General features: G+C 45.1%; 2 protein-coding genes across 5 annotated transcripts in view; one reads left to right on the forward strand and one right to left on the reverse strand.

The window, feature by feature from the left end:
* The window catches only part of LOC144601577 (metalloproteinase inhibitor 3-like), a 54,127-nt gene extending 43,032 nt beyond the window's left edge, over positions 1 to 11,095 (forward strand). For 3 of the 4 annotated variants that reach the window (XM_078413784.1, XM_078413783.1, XM_078413785.1), the window contains 3 exons: positions 3,695 to 3,803; positions 7,625 to 7,752; positions 10,222 to 11,095. In XM_078413784.1, the coding sequence (XP_078269910.1) occupies positions 3,695 to 3,803; positions 7,625 to 7,752; positions 10,222 to 10,419 (435 nt within the window). In that variant the 3' untranslated portion in view covers positions 10,420 to 11,095. The remainder of the gene's footprint in view (positions 1 to 3,694; positions 3,804 to 7,624; positions 7,753 to 10,221) is intronic. The other variant, XM_078413786.1, reaches the window with a different exon arrangement.
* syn2b (synapsin IIb) overlaps positions 1 to 19,789 on the reverse strand; it is a 349,820-nt gene that overhangs the window by 108,796 nt on the left and 221,235 nt on the right. Inside the window, exon 5 of the mRNA XM_078413983.1 lies at positions 14,295 to 14,384. Coding sequence (XP_078270109.1) covers positions 14,295 to 14,384 — 90 coding nt within the window. The remainder of the gene's footprint in view (positions 1 to 14,294; positions 14,385 to 19,789) is intronic.

Genomic DNA, 19,789 nt, shown 5'->3' on the forward strand with positions numbered 1-19,789 from the left:
ATCAGGACCAAATTACGGGAGCTCAGTTGAAATTCCATGAGTGGCCACAGGTGGCATTGCGGGACAATAGACAATAGACAATAGGTGCAGGAGTATGCTATTCGGCCCTTCGAGCCAGCACCGCCATTCAATGTGATCATGGCTGATCATCCACAATCAGTACCCCGTTCCTGCCTTCTCCCCATACCCCCCTGAGTCCGCTATCTTTAAGAGCTCTATCTAACTCTCTCTTGAAAGCATCCAGAGAATTGGCCTCCACTGCCTTCTGAGGCAGAGAATTCCACAGATTCACAACTCTGACTAAAAATGTTTTTCCTCATCTCCGTTCTAAATGGCCTCCCCCTTATTCTTAAACTGCGGCTTCTCAGGCAGAGAATTCCACAGATTCACAACTCTCTGGGTGAAAAAGTTTTTCCTCATCTCCGTTCTAAATGGCCTGCCCCTTATTCTTAAACTGCGGCCCCTCCATCATGAAAGAGCTATTTGCTTACATCTAAACATTGAGACCCCTCCTTGGCCTGGTCTAACTCTGTCTCTGCCGGCTCAATGCTCAACCCCCACCCACCACCGCCGCTGCCTCCTCCTTCCCCCCCCCCCCCCCCCCCGGAGTGTCGCCCCGCCTTGGAGCGACAGCAGGTGAGAGGGGAGGGAGGCAGCCCCATGGTGAGGGAGCGCTGTCCCCAGTGGCTGCAACGTGAACCGCAACGACGGCCGTGTCACTGGACCATGCGCTGGGGAGCACCTTGCGAGTCGGGAATGGGGTCGGAACATCAGGGGAGACGGTGGAAGCCGGGGATGGATGGGCACGTCCTTCCGCTCACATTGAGTTTACATGTGATATTGGTTTTATTTAAGTTTCTGGCCCTCCATGGTGCTTTGGAGGCACTGGAGGGGTGTCACTGGTCGGCCAGGGGGAGTATTGTCGTTTCATTGTCATGTGACCTCTGTTATCCGGAAAAACGGATAATCCACAAGTGCTTTGGAACCGAGGATGCCGGAAAATCGGTGTTCAACCTGTGACACATTTCACTCTTCCCAAAAATAATTTTCAATCGCAAATTAAGAAATAAAGAGTGAATGAATTTCTAAGCCACTGTACTTACTGGATTCCCTGGAATTATGCACTTTCTTTTCATTTTATGTTTCTCGTACGCTTATTTCAAATAGTATTTTTAAATCATTAAAGATGCTTGGTTATAAGTGGTTCCCTCGGTGCTGCATGAAAATAGGTAATTTGCATTTTCTAATGCTTACCATTTGATTGTACATGCGTAATTTTAACCTGTGCTGAATAGTTTTTTTTTTGTTTTTGTTGAAAGCATTTGCTATTAAAATCAGAGTAATATGTTAAACTATTTAACCTAGCCTGATAAGGAAACAAAAACTGCAGATGCTGTTTAAATCAAAGGTAGACACAAAATGCTGGAGTAACTCCGTCTGAAGAAGGGTCTAGACCCGAAACGTCACCCATTCCTTCTCTCCCAAGATGCTGCCTGACCCGCTGAGTTACTCCAACATTTTGTGTCTAGCCTGATGAGGAAATCAAAGTTAAACATAGAGTGATAGAGTGATAGAGTGATACAGTGTGGAAACAGGCCCTTCGGCCCAACTTTCCCACACCAGCCAACATGTCCCAGCTACACTAGTCCCACCTGCCCGCATTTGGTCCATATCCCTCCAAACCTGTCCTATCCATTTACCTGTTTAACTGTTTCTTAAACGTTGCGATAGTCCCTGCCTCAACTACCTCCTCTGGCAGCTTGTTCCTTGCACCCACCACCCTTTGTGTGAAAAAGTTACCCCTCAGATTCTTATTAAATATTCTCCCCTGCACCTTAGACCAATGTCTTCTGGTCCTTGATTCACCTACTTTGGGCAAGAAAATGTGTGCATCTGCCCGATCTATTCCTCTCATGATTTTATACACCTTTATAAGGTCACTGCTCATCCTCCTGCGCTCCAATGGAGTCCCAGCCTACTCAACCCAAGATTATGTAAACATCTGAGTAACTTACTTAAAAGATCCTTCTAACTTTTAAATGTTTTTTTTTTATCCCTCAAACAAAGGAATGGACATCACTCCTTGGGCCCATAGGTGTGGCAAGGGTATTTTGTTTGATTTAATGATGGGTGTAAAAACTACTATGACACAATTGATTGTATGGACACTAGGAACATCTGAAGAGTTTTTGCACCGTTTTTGATTTGTATGTATTTTTTTATTCTGAATAAAGCTTATTTTTGGATCTAAAGAAAGTTATTTTGTGTGTGGCTGCACCAAGATGTGTCTGGAGCCAAGGCACATGGGCACCAAGTGTCATGGCCTGTTGAGGCCATGTCCCAGGTCTTGCAAAGGATGGACACCCAGCCGGCTGGACTTTGCTGCACCACCGATCCTTTGTGGAAAGGTCCTTCCAGACCAATATCTTTGAGCACAAGTCCATCGGGCAGTGGTCAGGATGGAACCAGCTTCAGGACAAGGACTAGGACTAGATCCAATGGAGATAAGGCACAAAACGCTGGAGTAACTCAGCGGGTCAGGCAGCATCTCGGTAGAGAAGGAATGGGTGATGTTTCGGGTCGAGACCCTTCTTCAGACTGATGTCAGGGGAGGGGGGGACAAAGATAGGATGTAGTAGGAGACAGGAAGACTAGTGGGAGAACTGGGGTGGGGCAGGGGAAAGAGAGTAAGATTGTAATGGTACGGGAAGGATCTGACTAGGAGGGCCCTTCACACCAAGCAAAGTCTAGGTGCTTGTTGGTTAGTTCTGGTGATGAGGCATTTCCCCAAATAAAGTGGTCAGTCTGCTCAGGGTAGCTCTCCATTGGATCTGTAGGATGTTTTACAAGCCCTCCTAGTCGTATCCTTCCTGTACCATCAGAATTGTACCAATGCACACTGCTCTTGGGATGTCTGCAATGGCGAGGAGATGGTTGCCCACCTCTTTGTGGAGTGCGGACTTGCTAAGAGGGTCTGGAGAAGGATGCAGGGGTCCTTATCATGGTTCATCCTGAACAGCTGCATTTCGGAGGACTCTCTGATTTACAAGCTGTTCCCAGGGACACGTTCGGAGGTGGACATCAAACGCTGCTGGAAGATCATCAACTCGGTGAAAGGCGCTCTTTGGCCTGCCCGAAACCTGTTGACCGGCCGGCAGAGAGAGCTGTCCGTCGGGGAATGTTGCCGACTGGCCCGCTCCTGACTGCAGGAGTACGTGCTGAGGGACGCACTGAAGCTTGGTGCAGCCAACGCCAAGGCTCTGTGGGAGAAGGCCACAGTCTGGGATTCTTTCACTGCTGAACATTGAGGGGCAGAGTCCGGTGGGGACACCCATCAAACAAGGGAAGGGATATCACCCCAGGAACCACATGAGTGGCAAGGGTCTTTAAAGATAGACATGAGCGTCTTTAAAGATAGTTGTGAACACTACAGAGTATGGCTCTATTGAATGTATAGACATTTAGAATGTTTCTTGCACGCTTTTTATTTTGTATATATTTTTTGTTATTCTGAATAGAGTTTACTTTTGAAATCAAAATTACCTGTAACTGCCGATAGTGCCAGAATGTTTTTTTTTGTCTGTAAGGCAAAATTAATATATTGATTGGGCTGGTACAGTTTTATTAATCAACACAGCTTTGCATTTTTTAAATGAAGCTTGCATTCATAATGATATGTTCCAATCTTTAACAGATGTACAAAGGATTTGAAAAGAAGAAACTGGTGGAGTATGTTTATACAGCTCCCAACTCTGCTGCATGTGGTCTCGATCTGAAAACTAATATCCAGTACCTCATCACAGGTGAGAACAGCTTCATTACTTGGATGGCTTATCCATTGAAAGGCTGACTTATCTCCTGAGTTGTTTCCCGAATTACTGGTTCGACTTGGGTGGCGAGGAGGGGTGGAGGAAAGAGGGGTAGAGAGGAGAGAATGGGGCAACAAAATGGCGGCACCATGGCACAGCGGTAGAGTTGCTGCCCTGCAGCGCCGGAGACCCGGGTTCGATCCCGACTACAGATACTGTCTTTATGGTGTTTGTATGTTCTCCCTGTGACCTGCGTGGGTTTTCTCCGAGATCTTCGGTTTCCTTCCACACTCCAAAGACGTACAGGTATGTAGGTTCATTGGCTTGGTAAAGGTAAAAAATGTCCCTAGTGGGTGTAGGATAGTGTTAATGTGCGGGGATCGCTGGTCGGCGCGGACCCGGTGGGCTGAAAGGGCCTGTTTCCGCGCTGTATCTCTAAACTAAACTAAACTAAACACTCCCCAGGGCTCTGCCATTCACTGTGAAGATCCTGCAACTTGTTTTGACTTCCCAAGATGCAACCTCTCAAACGTACTTGCATTGAACTCCATTAACCATTCCTCAGCCCACTTGCCCAGCTGATCAAGATCCTGATCAAGATGTAATTTTTGATAACCACCCTCACTCTCTATAGTACCACCTACTTTCGTGTCATTTGCAAACGTATCAGCCATGTACATTCCCATCACGATTGTTGACATAAGCCACAGACAGCAATGGGTCCAGCACTGATCCCTGGGGCCCACCACTAGTCGTGGAGATCCTCTCTGAAAAACAACCTTCCACCATCACCCTCTGCTTCCTTCCTAGAAGCCAATTCTCCATGCAGTCGGCCAACCCTCCCTGGATCCCATGCGATCTAACTTTCCAGAGAGGCCTACCATGCAGAAACCTTTTAACGCGTTGTTGAAGTCCATATAAACAATATCTACGGCTTTGCCCTTGTCAACCTTTTTGGTTACTAGTTCAAAAAAACAATCAGATTCGTAGGGCCTGTTTCCGCGTTGTATCTCTAAAACAAAAAAAACCCAAAAAATATTTACTCAGAAACCATTTGTTCTACAAACCTATGGTATAATCCTTTGAGTGTTTTGTAGTCTTGAAGGTTCTGTAGTTATCAAGAGGGCAGCAGAATGGTGCAGCAGGTAGAGTTGCTGCCTCACAGCTCTGCAACCAGGGTTAATCCTGACCGCTGGTTGCTGTCTGTGTGGAGTTTGCAAGTTGTACCCCGTGACCACATGGTTTTCCCAGTTGCTCTGGTTTCCACCCGCATTCCAGAGATGTGCTTTAATATTACTTGGGTGCTGTAAATTCTCCCAAATGTTGGTGGGCGGCAGGAGAAAGAGAATAGGTTGTGGAGGATAGGCATGAATGGGACTGTCTGAGGCTCAGTGAGAAATGAGCATCCAATGACATTGAACATTTGTGATATTGTTGTGTGATTTGGTTAAAAAATACACGGGTCAACCAGTGCTGAACTACTGTCTACCTCTTTGGTGACCCTCAGATTATCCTTGATCGGACTTTGTTGGCTTTACCTTGCACTAACGATATTCCCCTGTCATGTGTCTGTACACACTAAATGGCTCGACTGTAATCGTGTATTGTCTTTCCGCTGACTGGTTAGCACGCAACAATTTTTTTACCAAATCACACAACAATATCACAGTTTAAGGATAAGGGGGAAGTCTTTTAGGACCGAGATGAGAACGTTTTTCTTCACACAGAGAGTGGTGAATCTGTGGAATTCTCTGCCACAGAAGGTAGTTGAGGCCAGCTCATTGGCTATATTTAAGAGGGAGTTATATGTGGCCCTTGTGGCTAAAGGGATCAGGGGGTATGGAGAGAAGGCAGGTACAGGATACTGAGTTGGATGATCAGCCATGATCATAATGAATGGCGGTGCAGGCTCGAAGGGCCGAATGGCCTACTCCTGCACCTATTTTCTATGTTTCTATGTTTCTAAAAGCTTTTCACTGTACCTCAGTACACGTGACAATAAACTAAACTGTAATTGTGAAATATGAATTAAAATATACTATTATTCATTATAGCATAATAATATATAAATTATATATAGATTAACCACAATCTCATTCATTTTAGCTAATACTGTGTTAAGTAAGTAACCGTATAAATGTAAAGTTGTATTTCTAAATGTGACTTGGAGCTGTGGGGAACGTGCTGCAAAGGTCGTAGACTATCAGTCCTATCGAGTCCTCGACAGGGGGTGAAATTAGAGGTTTTAAGACTCTTCTGCGTGCGTCTTAAGAAAAAGCTGAACACAGTTGTATGAATCATTATTTAAGGGGGTCAACACTTCTTTATAATTCCAACCATCGTGGGACGAGTTAAGTGTTAACAGTCCACAATATATGTTGGGATAGTTCAATTACAATTGGCTATGATTGAGAATGAAAAAAAAGTGTAACATGGATAGCTGTTATGATTGTGGTAAGAATCCCTTCAGGACAGACAAAGGAGAGTCAGTGGATGTTGTTTACCTGGTTTGTCTGAAAGCCTTTGATGAGGTGCCACATGTGAGGTTGCTAAGGAAGATGAGAGCCCACGATATCAAAGGGCAGATACTGGCATGGATAGCAGGTTGGCTGGATGGCAGAAGACAAAGAGTGGCAATAAAGGGGGCTTTCTCCGGTTGGCTGCCAGTGACTAGCGGAGTTCCGCAGTGCTCGGTGCTGGGGCCGCTACTCTTCACGTTGTGTATTAATGATTTGGACGAGGGGATTGAAGGCTTTGTGGCCAGGTTTGCAGATGATACGAACATAGGTGGAGGGGCAGGTAGTGTGGAGAAAGCAGGGACTCTTCAGAAGGACTTGGACAGGTTGGGAGAGTGGGCAGAGAAGTGGCAGATAGGATACAGTGTAGCAAAGTGTGGAGTCATGCATTTTGGTCGTAGGAATAAAGGGTAGATCTTTTTCAAAATGGGGAAAGAATTCAGAAATCAGAGGCGCAAAGCGACTTGGGAATGCTGATGCAGGATTCCCAAAAAGCTAATGTGCAAGTCAAATTGGTAGATTCTTAATTAGTACGGGTGTCAGGGGTTATGGGGAGAAGGCAGGAGAATGGGGTTGAGAGGGAAAGATCAGCCATGATTGAATGGCTGCGTAGACTTGTTGGGCTGAATAGTCTAATTCTACTTCCAGAACTTATGAACTTATGAACAGCCACTCTAAACTTCTCCGGTCACACGTAACAAGGTTCTATGGAGTTGAGTTGAGGTCATGACTTGCGCTTGACTTGGATTTAAGTGAGGGGGAGTTGCGCAGATCGCCGGCCTCACTCTCTCGTCCCGGCCTATCGGGTTCCAGCAGCAAGACATAGTCGAGACGGCTGGGGACAGGTCAGGATGCAGTGGATGGTCAGAAGTGCCCAACGTATCTCACTCTGCCTTGTTTGCGCTCCACCACGCTTTGCTGGGATCGTCTCTCTGCCCGTTGAATCTTCTGGTGGTTTCCTCCGCGCAATCCGCCGAACCCAGGCTTCACGTGCTAGGTAGACAAGCCCTAAAGCCGCTGGAACCAACGACTTGCCGACTGTACATGTGGCATGCACACAAGATAGTGGAGACATCGTGGGGGCGGGATCGTCCAACTCACGTACAAGTCCCATTAGGACTTGCCCACTGCCCTGAGGTATAAGAACAAGGTTCTACTGCAAGTATAAAGACCTGCTTGTCCTTGTTCAGGTGGAGAAAGTGTTGGAATCATGTGGCCCAAAGTTTGTATGTTGCAGATTGCAGCTTCTGCCCTTTACTCTGTTACGGATAGACATATAGATATGCTTTCTTGTTTTAGGCCAAATTGGTATTCGGGGGACCATTCATATTGGACTCTGCAATTGGATTGTTCCATGGGATGACCTAACTTCATTACAAAAGTGGAACCTGAAGTGGAACAAGTATGAAATGGGCTGTTGCTGTCAAGTAAGACCCATTGCCGGTGCACATTCCAACACTCTCCCTTCCATTAATTTCTCAATTGCTTTACCAAACTCACTGATTATTGCAATGGAACAATTTCCATGAAAAGCAATAAGAAACAGACACACTGGGTGACTAGCCCCTTCTCTAATTTATACCAATTGTTACACATTGGCCCGTTTCTGATGTGACATTGGGTACCTATGTAGAAAACTCACTGGGGTGTAGGAAGGAACTGCAGATGCTGGTTTACACTGAAGATAGACACAAACTGCCGGAGTAACTCAGCGGGACAGGCAGCATCACTGGAGAAAAGGAATAGGTGACGTTTCGGGTCGAGACCCTTCTTCAGACTCAGGGCAGAGGGTGGCACAGAGATATGGAAGGGTAAGGTGTGAAAGCAAGACTTCGAAGGGGACGGAGATCCAAGGAAAATGTAGAATAGATCATTGCTAGAGGAAGGTGACAACGAAGCATACAAAGATGATATTTAATCAGGAGGACAGTCAGACTGGCCGGAGAACTAGGATGGGGGATGGAGAGAGAGGGAGAGCAAAGGTTACTTGAAGTTAGAGAAGTCGATATTCATACCGCTGGGGTGTGAGCTGCCCAAGTGAAATATGAGGTGCTGTTCCTCCTCACTATACAGCCACACCACATTGAAATATATGAACATAATTATATATGAACATAAGAATATACGAACATATGTATATGAGGAATGGAACATTGCCGTGCGTCAGGTCATTATAATTAGGTACATGGAGAAAACATAGAGTGCGGCAGAAATACTCAGTAGACCAGTCAGCGACTCTGGCCAGAGAAACAGCTAACCTTTCAGGTCAATAACACCTCATCAGGACCAGCATCTGCAGTCCTTTCAGCATCCGCAGTTTTTTTAAATTCTGTTTGAAGGAAGACTTGGTTCTATTTCATTCTTTTCAATTTCACCGATTAGCCCATACACCTTTATAGCCAATGACTGGTGATTCCTCAGATGAATGGAAACATGAGGATGAATACGGAACTGGTTGACAATAGACAATAGGTGCAGGAGGAGGCCATTTGGCCCTTCGAGCCAGCACCACCATTCAATGTGATCATGGCTGATCATTCTCAATCAGTACCCCGTTCCTGCCTTCTCCCCATACCCCCTGACTCCGCTATCCTTAAGAACTCTATCTAGCTCTCTCTTGAATGCATTCAGAGAATAGGCCTCCACTGCCTTCTGAGGCAGAGAATTCCACAGATTCACAACTCTCTGACTGAAAAAGTTTTTCCTCATCTCCGTTCTAAATGGCCTACCCCTTATTCTTAAACTGTGGCCCCTTGTTCTGGACTCCCCCAACATTGGGAACATGTTTCCTGCCTCTAACGTGTCCAACCCCTTAATAATCTTATACGTTTCGATAAGATCTCCTCTCATCCTTCTAAATTCCAGTGTATTCAAGCCTAGTCGATCCAGTCTTTCAACATATGACAGTCCCGCCATTCCGGGAATTAACCTAGTAATGTTCCTAACTTGCTCAGTGCCAAGGACCTGAATTTCAGAGTTTCCAGAGATTAGTTTAGTTTAGAGATACAGTGCAGAAACTCATCACGAACCTCAACTCATCGAGTTTGCACCGACCAGCGATCCCTGCACTCTAACACAAACGTACACATACGAGGAACAATGCACAGTTTTACTGAAGCCAATCAACCTACAGACCTGTACGTCTTTGGAGTATGGGAGGAAACGAGGGAAAACCCACGCGGTCACGGGGAAAACGTGCAAACTCCTTACAGACAGCACCCGTAGTCACGATCGTACCCGGGTCTCTGGTGCTGTAAGGCAGCAACTCTGCCGCCATGCCACCAGGCCGCCCATCAATCAGTTAAATCAGAATTAAATCAGAGTTAAATCAGAATTAATTCAATCATACCGTTGCTCTGGGGCTGTAGAGAGCATCCTGTCCAGCAACATCACAGTCTGGTTTGGGAACAGCTCTGCCCAGGACAGGAAGGCCCTGCAGAGAGTAGTGCGTTCGGCAGAACGCACCATGGGAACTACACTCGTCCCCCTGCAGGACCTATACATCAGGAGGTGCAGATCGAGAGCAAGCAAGATTATGGGGGACCCCTGCCACCCCAGTAACGGACTGTTCCAGCTGCTACGGTCAGGCTGTGAAAACGGAGAGGATGAGACGGAGTTTCTTCCCACAGGCCATCAGGACTGTTAACTTTTATAACTCCAGGGACTACATTTTTTTCTGTATTCATTTAAATTTTAATGCTATAATTGTAATTTTTTTGCACAATCCGCAGGCGTTGCCACTTTCATTTCACTGCACATCGTGTATGTGTACGTGACAAATAAACTTGACTTGACTTGGCTAGATCCACGATGCTTATATCTTATGCAGTGACAGATAACGTGAATTGATCACTCTGTATCTTCGACGCGTGTCTTTGTATGGTTCTCTCCTCCAGATTGTCAGCTGCCATAATCTACCCTGCTCGGCTCTAACAAAGACCCAATGTGCTTGGACTGACCTGGCATACGAGAAAACCCTGGCTGGATCACAGGCAAAGAACTATGCCTGCACAAAGCGGGAGGATGGCTCCTGTCACTGGTCTGGAGAAGGATCAGCCAGCGTGAATGAAAATATCTATTACAGCGAACCTTGAGTGTCCCTCTGGTCCATAAGAGTTGTGTTCAACACCAGCAACAGGTGGTCCAGCTCTGTCAAAGACCCCCAGGTTCCACTGTAAATGCCGACAATTCCTTTCAGTTGATTGTAGTCCTGCATGCAATGTGAGGCACAGCAGTTTATCCGTCCATTCTGACACTGAATGTATCCCGGTGGACGGGAAACACCATTTAGAGCCCCGCGTTAAATTCTGCTAGCATGTCGAGCTTTGTCACCTGAGGCAAACTGAGGCAGCAACATCAGTACAATAGTCATGAACGCATATCGATTCCGTAGTCGGCTGGCGAAAGTTTCCAGAAAACCTATTATAACTCTCACTGGTGCAAGTTGAAACGTGAAGAAAACATGTCTTTGTATTGCAGAATAATGCTACATTATTTATGTTATTCAGTATTTAAAAAAATAAATCCAGGTTAAAATTCAAGAGGGCACCAATGTACGGCTTGTCTCAGTCGATGCAAGATTACAAATGTCCAAATAAATTACCATCTGTTTTCATTTTAAGGCTGTGCCACGTGTAGGATAATATTAGTGCAGCTGGCAGCACACAGGTCACCAAAGCTGCTACTATATGTGATGTACCAAAACATAGAACGAAACCAGTTATCAAAGGCCCCAAGTAAAAAGACTGTCACCTTCCTTGTCCCCAAAGTGCTCCTTTTTGTTAAATAAAATGAATTTCTTTCCTGAGCGATGGTGTTTTATTTAAAGGAAATCACATTATTTTTACAAAAGCAGGTCACTTCCACCCAATATTAACAGGTTTACTTATTCACATTGATCGCCCCTTTATCAGTGCCAGGGTACAATCCATACTGGCATTAAATGGATAGAGTGGGGCTACAGCCAAACGCCATCAATATGAATGTAACGTCTGTCTGTATAATCTTACGTTATCTGAATCTGAATCTGAATCTGAATCTGATTCTGAATCTGAATCTGAATCTGAATTATCTTTATTGTCATTCAAAATGAAATGAACGAAAATCATTTGCCACGCAGCCACAACAGTACAGAGTAAAAGACACAAGACACACAATTTTAACACAAACATCCATCGCAGTGGCTCCTCCAGACACCCCCTCACTGTGATGGAAGGCAAGAAAATTTCTTCTCTCTTCCCCCATGCTTCTCCCACGGACAGATAGTTCGACTTCTGCCGAGGCGACCGAGGCAACCGAGGCTCCCGACTCGCGCAGCCCCCGCAAGGAGATGGAAGGTACCGCAGCCGAGCTGCGCCGGGCGCTGGAAAATCCCGCGGCCGAGCCGTGCCGGGCGATGGAAAGTCCCGCGGTCGCGCCACGCCGGGCGATGGAAGGCCCCGTGGCCGCGGCGCCTCGAGGAAGAGATTTGTAAAAAAAGAAAGGCTTCCCCCACCCCCCACCCCCCCCCCACATATACACAGCCAAAATAGACCTCTACACACATCCAACACCAACACATAGACAAAAAAAGAAAAAAGACAAACAGACTGCCGGCGATCCACAGCCGTATGGCAGCACAGCCATCTTGGAACATATCTCCTTAATATGTGTTTTGAAAATAGTTCCACATTCCATCTTTCACACAACGAAGCACGAACAATACGAGAATCAATTGGACCATAAAAATCCCGGGTCATAAAAAATATTAAAGAAGGGAATTGGTGTGTTTGGGAAATTATGGGAAAAGACACATCAAAGGTAGAAGATCAAAGCCAGTGAGCCTTCAAGGTACAGGCTTCACGTTCTGATGGTAGAGTCCAAACCTTGTCCTATTGCGAATCTGATTAACTTAACTCAATAGGGCCGAATAAGTCTCCGAAATTTTGTTTTGTTATTCGCATGTTTCAACGCAGTTGTATAGTCATAACTGTCTTGAGAAATCTGCAAGAAAACTCACTCTAAAATCGAAAATGACAGAAAACTCAAATCAAAGTTGACAACATATTCATTTGTAAATGGACTGCTGTAGAACATAGATACAAAGCTGATTTCTCATATTTAATATGAGTGTTCTGGTTTGTAAGACCAATGCTGTCTTGCCAAATATCTAACAAAGAAAGGTTTCCTCCTAATGTTTTAATAAACGCGCTGTGAGTTTTTCCGTAAATCATCTGATTGATACCAGTTTATTTATAAAAGCATCTAAGTGCGTGCGTTTAATTAATTTTTGGCTGATTGCAATCAGATAACCAGAGAAATTCATTGCCATGAATTAGTATGAGGACTCCTCCTATATCTGCACACCACTGGTGAACATGATGTACATGTTCTCTTCTAGTAAGGACCATTCCATCCTCTTAGGCTTCGAAATTTAAGGAACAGACGCGTGTGCCAAGTCAGACACAAAATGCTGGAGTAACTCAGCGGGACTCAGAGGCAGCATCTCTGGATAAAAGGAATGGGTGACATTTCGGGTCGAGACCCTTCTTCAGACTGAGCCAACGTGAGCCAAGATTTAGCGTTTCCCAATCTACGCACAGATTATTTTGGACGTTAACCACTTAAAGCTGCTCCATTAGCAGACATAAACCCAATATTTCAGTCTTAACCAGTGAGAAGAATTAAACTGCCCAGTACAGGAGCTTCCTCTTCATACTTGAGGTTTGATCTTAAGTTAACATGTTAGATATTCGACCATTCACCAAATGAAACAAGTTGTTCAGGTTCAGGTCTGTAAGATTTTCTTTAACCTGTTCACTGCCAAGGTATTGTTCACTTGTATACTCTGACCCGTGTATATTCGGGGGCGGTACTCAACAGGTTAAAGATAACCAACATGGTTCCAATCCCAGGCGTGTCGTCCCGGATCTAACCAAGTGCCAAGGTGATCACCAACACCCTCGCTCTCATAGGCGATAATAGGTCATTTCAATAATACTCAAAGGTATTTATTCACAAAATGCTGGAGTAACTCAGCAGGTCAGGCAGCATCTCAGGAGAGAAGGAATGGGTGACGTTTCGGGTCGAGACCCTTCTTCAGACTTCAATAATACTCCTCACCAGAAAACAAGAATACAGCCTCGCCCATTGAATGGTTGTTCCATGGTGGGGCAATGAGAAATTTAGAAAGCAACTGTCTATCTTGTCAGAACCGTAGAAGGAGGCATCAAATAAAGGTTGTGTTCCTACACAGAGTTTAAAACAACACATTGCATTTGTCACCCCAAGCCTCATAGTTTATTCACAACTTACATGATGAAGTACTGTGGCACAGCACATACTGGACTGATGGTGACACCACCATGTTACTTGTACCTAAAAGCCTTGTTAAGGTCTCATGCAACAAAATTAAGGGAAATACATGTTTTCATACAAACATCATATATTATATTTTAAGTAATGGCTAAATGTCTTCACTTGTAGGTAGTACCAAAGAAACGTCTGTTCACAATGGTACAAATTAACAACATTAAGATAGAGTTGTAGTGTTTGACAAATGTGGAAACAGGCCCTTCGGCCCAACTTGCTAACATTGGCTAATATGTCCCATCTACACTAGTCCCACCTGCCTGCATTTGGCCCACATCCCTCTAAACCTGTCCCATCCATATACCTGTCTAAGACGTTAAAAAACAATGAAATCCATCATTTCCAGTGCCTTAAATGCGCCTTGCAAAGATCAACATACATTTTAATGTAAAGCGCTCATAATCTTTGAAGACAAATTGCAACCTCATGAAGTGCACCAGTTGTACAATGTCTTCTCTTGTCTTTTATAGATGGTGCACGTTGTTGTGATCATTTTACATCAAATCAACTTCAAGTTGTCATGAAATCCCCTTCATTTTAAATGTCTGGAGCAAATATGCTTTTCCGTTTGGAATTTCTGCCATTAGTGTGGCCCACTACACTAGAAAAAGACACTTACCATTTCCTTATGATTTGGATAATAGATCTGTTCAATCAGGGGAAATTTCTCTGGACCCAGCCTTTTGTAGATGCTCGCCATTTGAGCAAACTGAAACAAAACAAAATCATGCAATTATACATAATTATTATACGCACTCAACATGTGTACAAACTCAGCCTCTGACGACAAAAACTCTCCCAATGCATTTTGACAATGTTGTGATACTTGCCATCCAGAAATTATAACTCAAACAATAACCTCCTTTGGTTTAGCAAAATAACTGCAGATGCTGGTACAAATCGAAGGTATCACAAAATGCAGGAGTAACTCAGCGGGTCAGGCAGCATCTCAGGAGAGAAGGAATGGGTGACGTTTCGGGTCGAGACCCTTCTTCAGTCTGAAGAAGGGTCTCAACCCGAAACGTCACCCATTCCTGAGATGCTGCCTGACCTGCTGAGTTACTCCTGCATTTTGTGATAACTTCCTTTGGTTTGGTCCTCTGGTTTCAGATTGGCTTTCAGCTCAAATAACAGCAAAGTTAATAATTGCATGAGTATATTTTGCCTATAATTAAAACATTTCAAGGTTTAAACCAAAATCAAAAAAACTATTTTGGAACAAAGATAAATAGGAATTATTCTGCTCTGATCTCTCAGACCCACCAGTTGTTGGAGGTGACCATATAATTCACTGGAATTTAGAAGGATGAGAGGGGATCTTATAGAAACATAAAATTATTAAGGGATTGGACACGCGAGATGCAGGAAACATGTTCCCGATGTTGGGGAAGTCCAGAACCAGGGGCCACAGTTTAAGAATAAGGGGTAGGCCATTTAGAACTGAGATGAGGAAAAACTTTTTCAGTCAGAGAGTTGTCAATTTGTGGAATTCTCTGCCTCAGAAGGCCGTGGAGGCCGATTCACTGGATGCATTCAAAAGAGAGTTAGATAGAGCTCTTAGGGCTAGTGGAATCAAGGGAGTATGGGGAGAAGGCAGGAACGGGGTACTGATTGTGGATGACCAGTCACGATCCCATTGAATGGCGGTGCTGGCTCGAAGGGCCGAATGGCCTCCTCCAGCACCTATGTCTATGTGTCAATGTATCTGTAACACTTGATAGGTCATTTGATAGTACATTTCTGTGCATGTGTGTTTTATAATGTAGCACAGAAACAGGGAATTACAAATACGTTCAAATAAACCGTGGGCTCATCTGTAACTAGAACTCCATTTACTGCCTTTTATTCCACATCCTTTAATAACCTTGCCAACCAAAAATCAATATTTTGCAGTCTTACTGCAGTCTATTACAGTTTGTGGTTCATTTCTACTCTATATGGTGTGTTGCTGTGTTCTCCAATTGAGCAGTGGAAATCAGTGAACCATCACGAACAAACTAAGGATTCATTTCACGGTAAAAAAACACGGTACAGAACCAATTTCAAGCTCCTCCTATTCACATACAAAGCCCTAAACGAGCTTGCCCCCCCCCATATCAAAAATCTTCTAACCCACCACTCTATCTCCTGGTCCCTCAGGTCGGCCGACTTGAGGCTACTGACTATCCCGCGGTCTAGGCTTAAGCTCAGGGGTGACCGCGCTTTTGCAGTTGCAGCTCCTAGACTGTGGAACAGCATCCCTCTCCCCATCAGAACTGCCCCCTCCATCGACTCCTTTAAGTCCAGGCTCAAAACTTATTTCTACTCCCTAGCGTTTGATGCCCTCTGAGGGGGCGCTGTGAACTGTTTATGTATGTGCTGTTATGTTTGTGTGCCAGTGTATGTTCGTTCTTAGTACCTGAACTGATAATAATAATAATAATACATTTTATTTATATAGCGCTTTTCATATACTCAAAGACGCTTTACAGAGATTTTGAGAACATAGGGAATTTAATAAATAGATAAATAAGTAAATAAATAAATGAACAGAGAAAGGAGACAGTAGGTGAGGTGACCTTCAGTGGTTGAAGGCAGTGCTGAACAGGAGAGACTTCAGCGATGTTTTGAATGTGGTGAGTGTGGGGGAGTCTCTAACGGTTTGGGGTAGTGAGTTCCATAGGGTGGGAGCAGCGATGGAGAAAGCCCTGTCCCCCCAGGATCTGAGTTTAGTCCGGATGTGGGGGGATAGGAGATTGGCAGCGGCAGAGCGGAGGGTGCAGGTGGGAGTGTGCCTGTGGAGGAGGTCGGTCAGGTAGGATGGGGCCAGGTTATGGAGGGCTTTGTAGGTTATGAGGAGGATTTTGTACTGGATTCTCTGGGGGATGGGGAGCCAGTGGAGTTTATAAAGGACGGGGGTGATATGGTCACGGATCGAGGTGTGTGTGAGTAGACGGGCAGCGGAGTTTTGAATGTATTGAAGTTTATTGATGATTTTTGAGGGTGAGCCATAGAGGAGGCTGTTGCAGTAGTCCAGACGGGAGGTGATGAAGGCGTGGATGAGGGTTTCTGCAGCTGTGGAGGAGAGGGATGGACGGAGACGGGCAATGTTTTTGAGGTGGAAGAAGGCTGTCTTTGTGATGTGTTTGATGTGTTTGTCGAAGGAGAGGGTTTGATCAAGGATGATTCCAAGATTCCGGATGTGAGGTGAGGTGGATACTGGGAGACCATCAATGTTGAGGATGAAGTTTTGGGTGGATTTGGTGAGCGTTTTTGGACCAATGATGATGATTTCAGATTTGTTGCAATTGAGTTTGAGGAAGTTTGATTGAAGCCAAGATTTTATTTCAGTAATGCAGTTTGTCAGTGTAGAGTGTGTGGTGGAAGAGATTGACTTGGTGGAGATGAGGAGCTGGATATCATCGGCGAAGCAGTGGAAGTTGAGACCATGACGGCGGATTAATTGACCAAGGGGGAACAGGTAGAGGATGAAGAGGAGGGGGCCAAGGACTGAGCCTTGGGGGACACCTTGGGGGGGGGAGCGGTGGGGGATTTACAGTTGTTAATGGAGATGAACTGGTGTCTGTCAGAGAGGTAAGATTTAAACCAGGATAGGGCTGTGCCGGTGATGTTAAGGGAGGTTTCAAGTCGGGTGAGGAGAATGGAGTGATTTATGGTGTCAAAGGCGGCGCTGAGGTCAAGTAGGATGAGGATGTTGAGGTTGCCAGCGTCGGAGGAGAGGAGAATGTCGTTTGTGATTTTGAGGAGCGCAGTTTCAGTACAGTGGTTTGAGCGGAATCCAGATTGGAAAGTTTCATACAGGTTATTGGTAGAGAGGTGGTATTTTAGTTGGGAAGCTACAGCACGTTCCAAAACTTTGGACAGAAAGGGTAGGTTGGAGATTGGTCTGAAGTTGTTTGGGGTGTCAGGGTTTAGACCAGGTTTTTTCAGAATGGGGGTGACAGCAGCGATTTTGAGGGATGGCGGGACGATGCCAGTGGACAGGGAGGAGTTTATTGTTGCAGTGATAAGTGGAGAGAGAGCAGGAAGGCAGGCCTTGACAAAGCTGGAGGGGATGGGGTCCAGAGAGCAGGTGGCAGTTTTTATTCCTGTGAAGAGGTCAGAGAGGTCGGTGGTGGAGATTGGGGAGAACTGAGGCAGGGGCTGACAGGATAAGGGGGGGCAGGTGGTTTGAGGGGGAGCAGGTGCGTTGGTGGTTAAGGTGCTGTAGATGTTGTCTATTTTGCTTTGGAAGAATGAAAGGAAAGTGGTGCATTTGTCAACTGTGAATGATTGGGAGATGGTGTCCAGGGGGCTGAGGAGTTTGTTTATTGTAGAGAAGAGTGTTTTGGGGTTTCCGGAGCCAGAGTGAATTATTTGAGAGTAGTAGGTGGAGTGGGCATGGGAGAGGGCATCTTTATAGTGCTGTATGTGGTCTTTGTAGGCTTGGGAGTGAATTGTGAGACCTGTTTTGTTGCGGAGTCTTTCAAGTTGACGGGCATGAGTTTTCATCACGCGGAGTTCAGGGGTAAACCAGGGAGCAGAGTGGGTGAAGGAAACTGTTTTGGTTTTTATAGGTGCAAGCTGGTCGAGGCAGGAGGAGAGAGTGCGGTTGTAGTAGTCAGTGAGGTCAGAGGGGCTGTGGAGGTCAACGAAGGGAGAGGCGGACATTATTTCAGAGAGGGAGGATGAGAGCGAGGTAGGTGAAACAGAGTTTGTACAGCACTTTGGTCAACGTGGGTTGTTTTTAAATGTGCTATACAAATAAAATTGACTTGACTTGACTTGACCGAAATGTGATGTATTTTGGTGCACTAAATCATAATTATTACTTGACGGTCTCTCTGGCCCTAAAAACTAATTTCCATGGTGGCACGGTGGCACGGCGGTAAAGTTGCTGCCTTTCAGCACCAGAGACCCGGTTTCGACCCTGACTACAGGTGCTATCTGAACGTAGTTTGTACGTTCTCCCCGTGACCTGTGTGGATTTCCCCCGGGATCTCCTACACTCCAAAGACGTACAGGTTTGTAGGTTAATTGGCTTTGGTATAATTGTAAATTATCCCTAGTGTGTGTAGGATAGCGTTAGTATGCGGGAATTGCTGGTCGGCGCGGACCCGGTGGGCTGAAGGGCCTGTTTCTGTGCTGTATCTATCTCTAAACATATGTGGGCTGCCATTTCCTTGATGCATTGTTTCAAAATTGGTTTCCTTTTACGGCATTTCAGCTGTGATCTTGATCTAATGTTACGGTTCCAATTTGAATTTCAAACCTTTAAATAGAAATTTATCCTTTTTAATTCCTGGTATGCCGTTTATGAAAATTATTTAATGCGAAAATATGTTTGACTCAGACCATGATATAACCATGGATGCATGGTTATATCTATGTCCACCTATATCCCTCCACCTATATCCTTCCTTTGTCCCGCCCCCCTGACATTAGTCTGAAGAAGGGTCTCGACCCGAAACGTCATCCATTCCTTCTCTCCTGAGATGCTGCCTGACCCGCTGAGTTACTCCAACATTTTGTGAAATAAATACCTTCAATTTGTACCAGCATCTGCAGTTATTTTCTTACACTAACCATGGTTGCATGTGGCTCTAGATTCTTGGAGCCGATACCTGGTAGCATCTGATTCCAGAAATCACAGCGCAAGATAAAGGTGAGGATCAAGCTGTATCATTTTGCCACTGATTGCAAAACCCTGGTTAATATACTTAGAAGAACCTTTGCTGTTCCCTTTGATATCACTCGTTGGGGGTTTTTTTTACACACATTTCTTATTTGCATTCTATGTTTACTTTTTTAAGATGTTTTTGATTTTCAATCCACTCCAATTTCCATTTTAGACATAAAATGCGGACGTAACTCAGCGGAACAGGCAGCATCTCTGGATGGAAGGAATTCTTTGGGGTAGTGCCTGTCCCGCTGAGTTACTCCAGCGTTTTGTGTCTGTCTTCGGTGTAAACCAGCATCTGCAGTTCCTTCCTACCAATTTCCATTTGGTTTTGCATTGCACTACATTTCCACTTTTTGCTTGATAAAGTCTTATTTCATTTGTTGGCAATAACCACATAAACTAGGAAGATAACATCATTGCACAATAGGAGTATGGAGTGGTTTCAATAGACA

This window comes from Rhinoraja longicauda, chromosome 17 (genome assembly GCF_053455715.1).
Source record: "Rhinoraja longicauda isolate Sanriku21f chromosome 17, sRhiLon1.1, whole genome shotgun sequence".
NCBI lineage: Eukaryota > Metazoa > Chordata > Chondrichthyes > Rajiformes > Arhynchobatidae > Rhinoraja > Rhinoraja longicauda.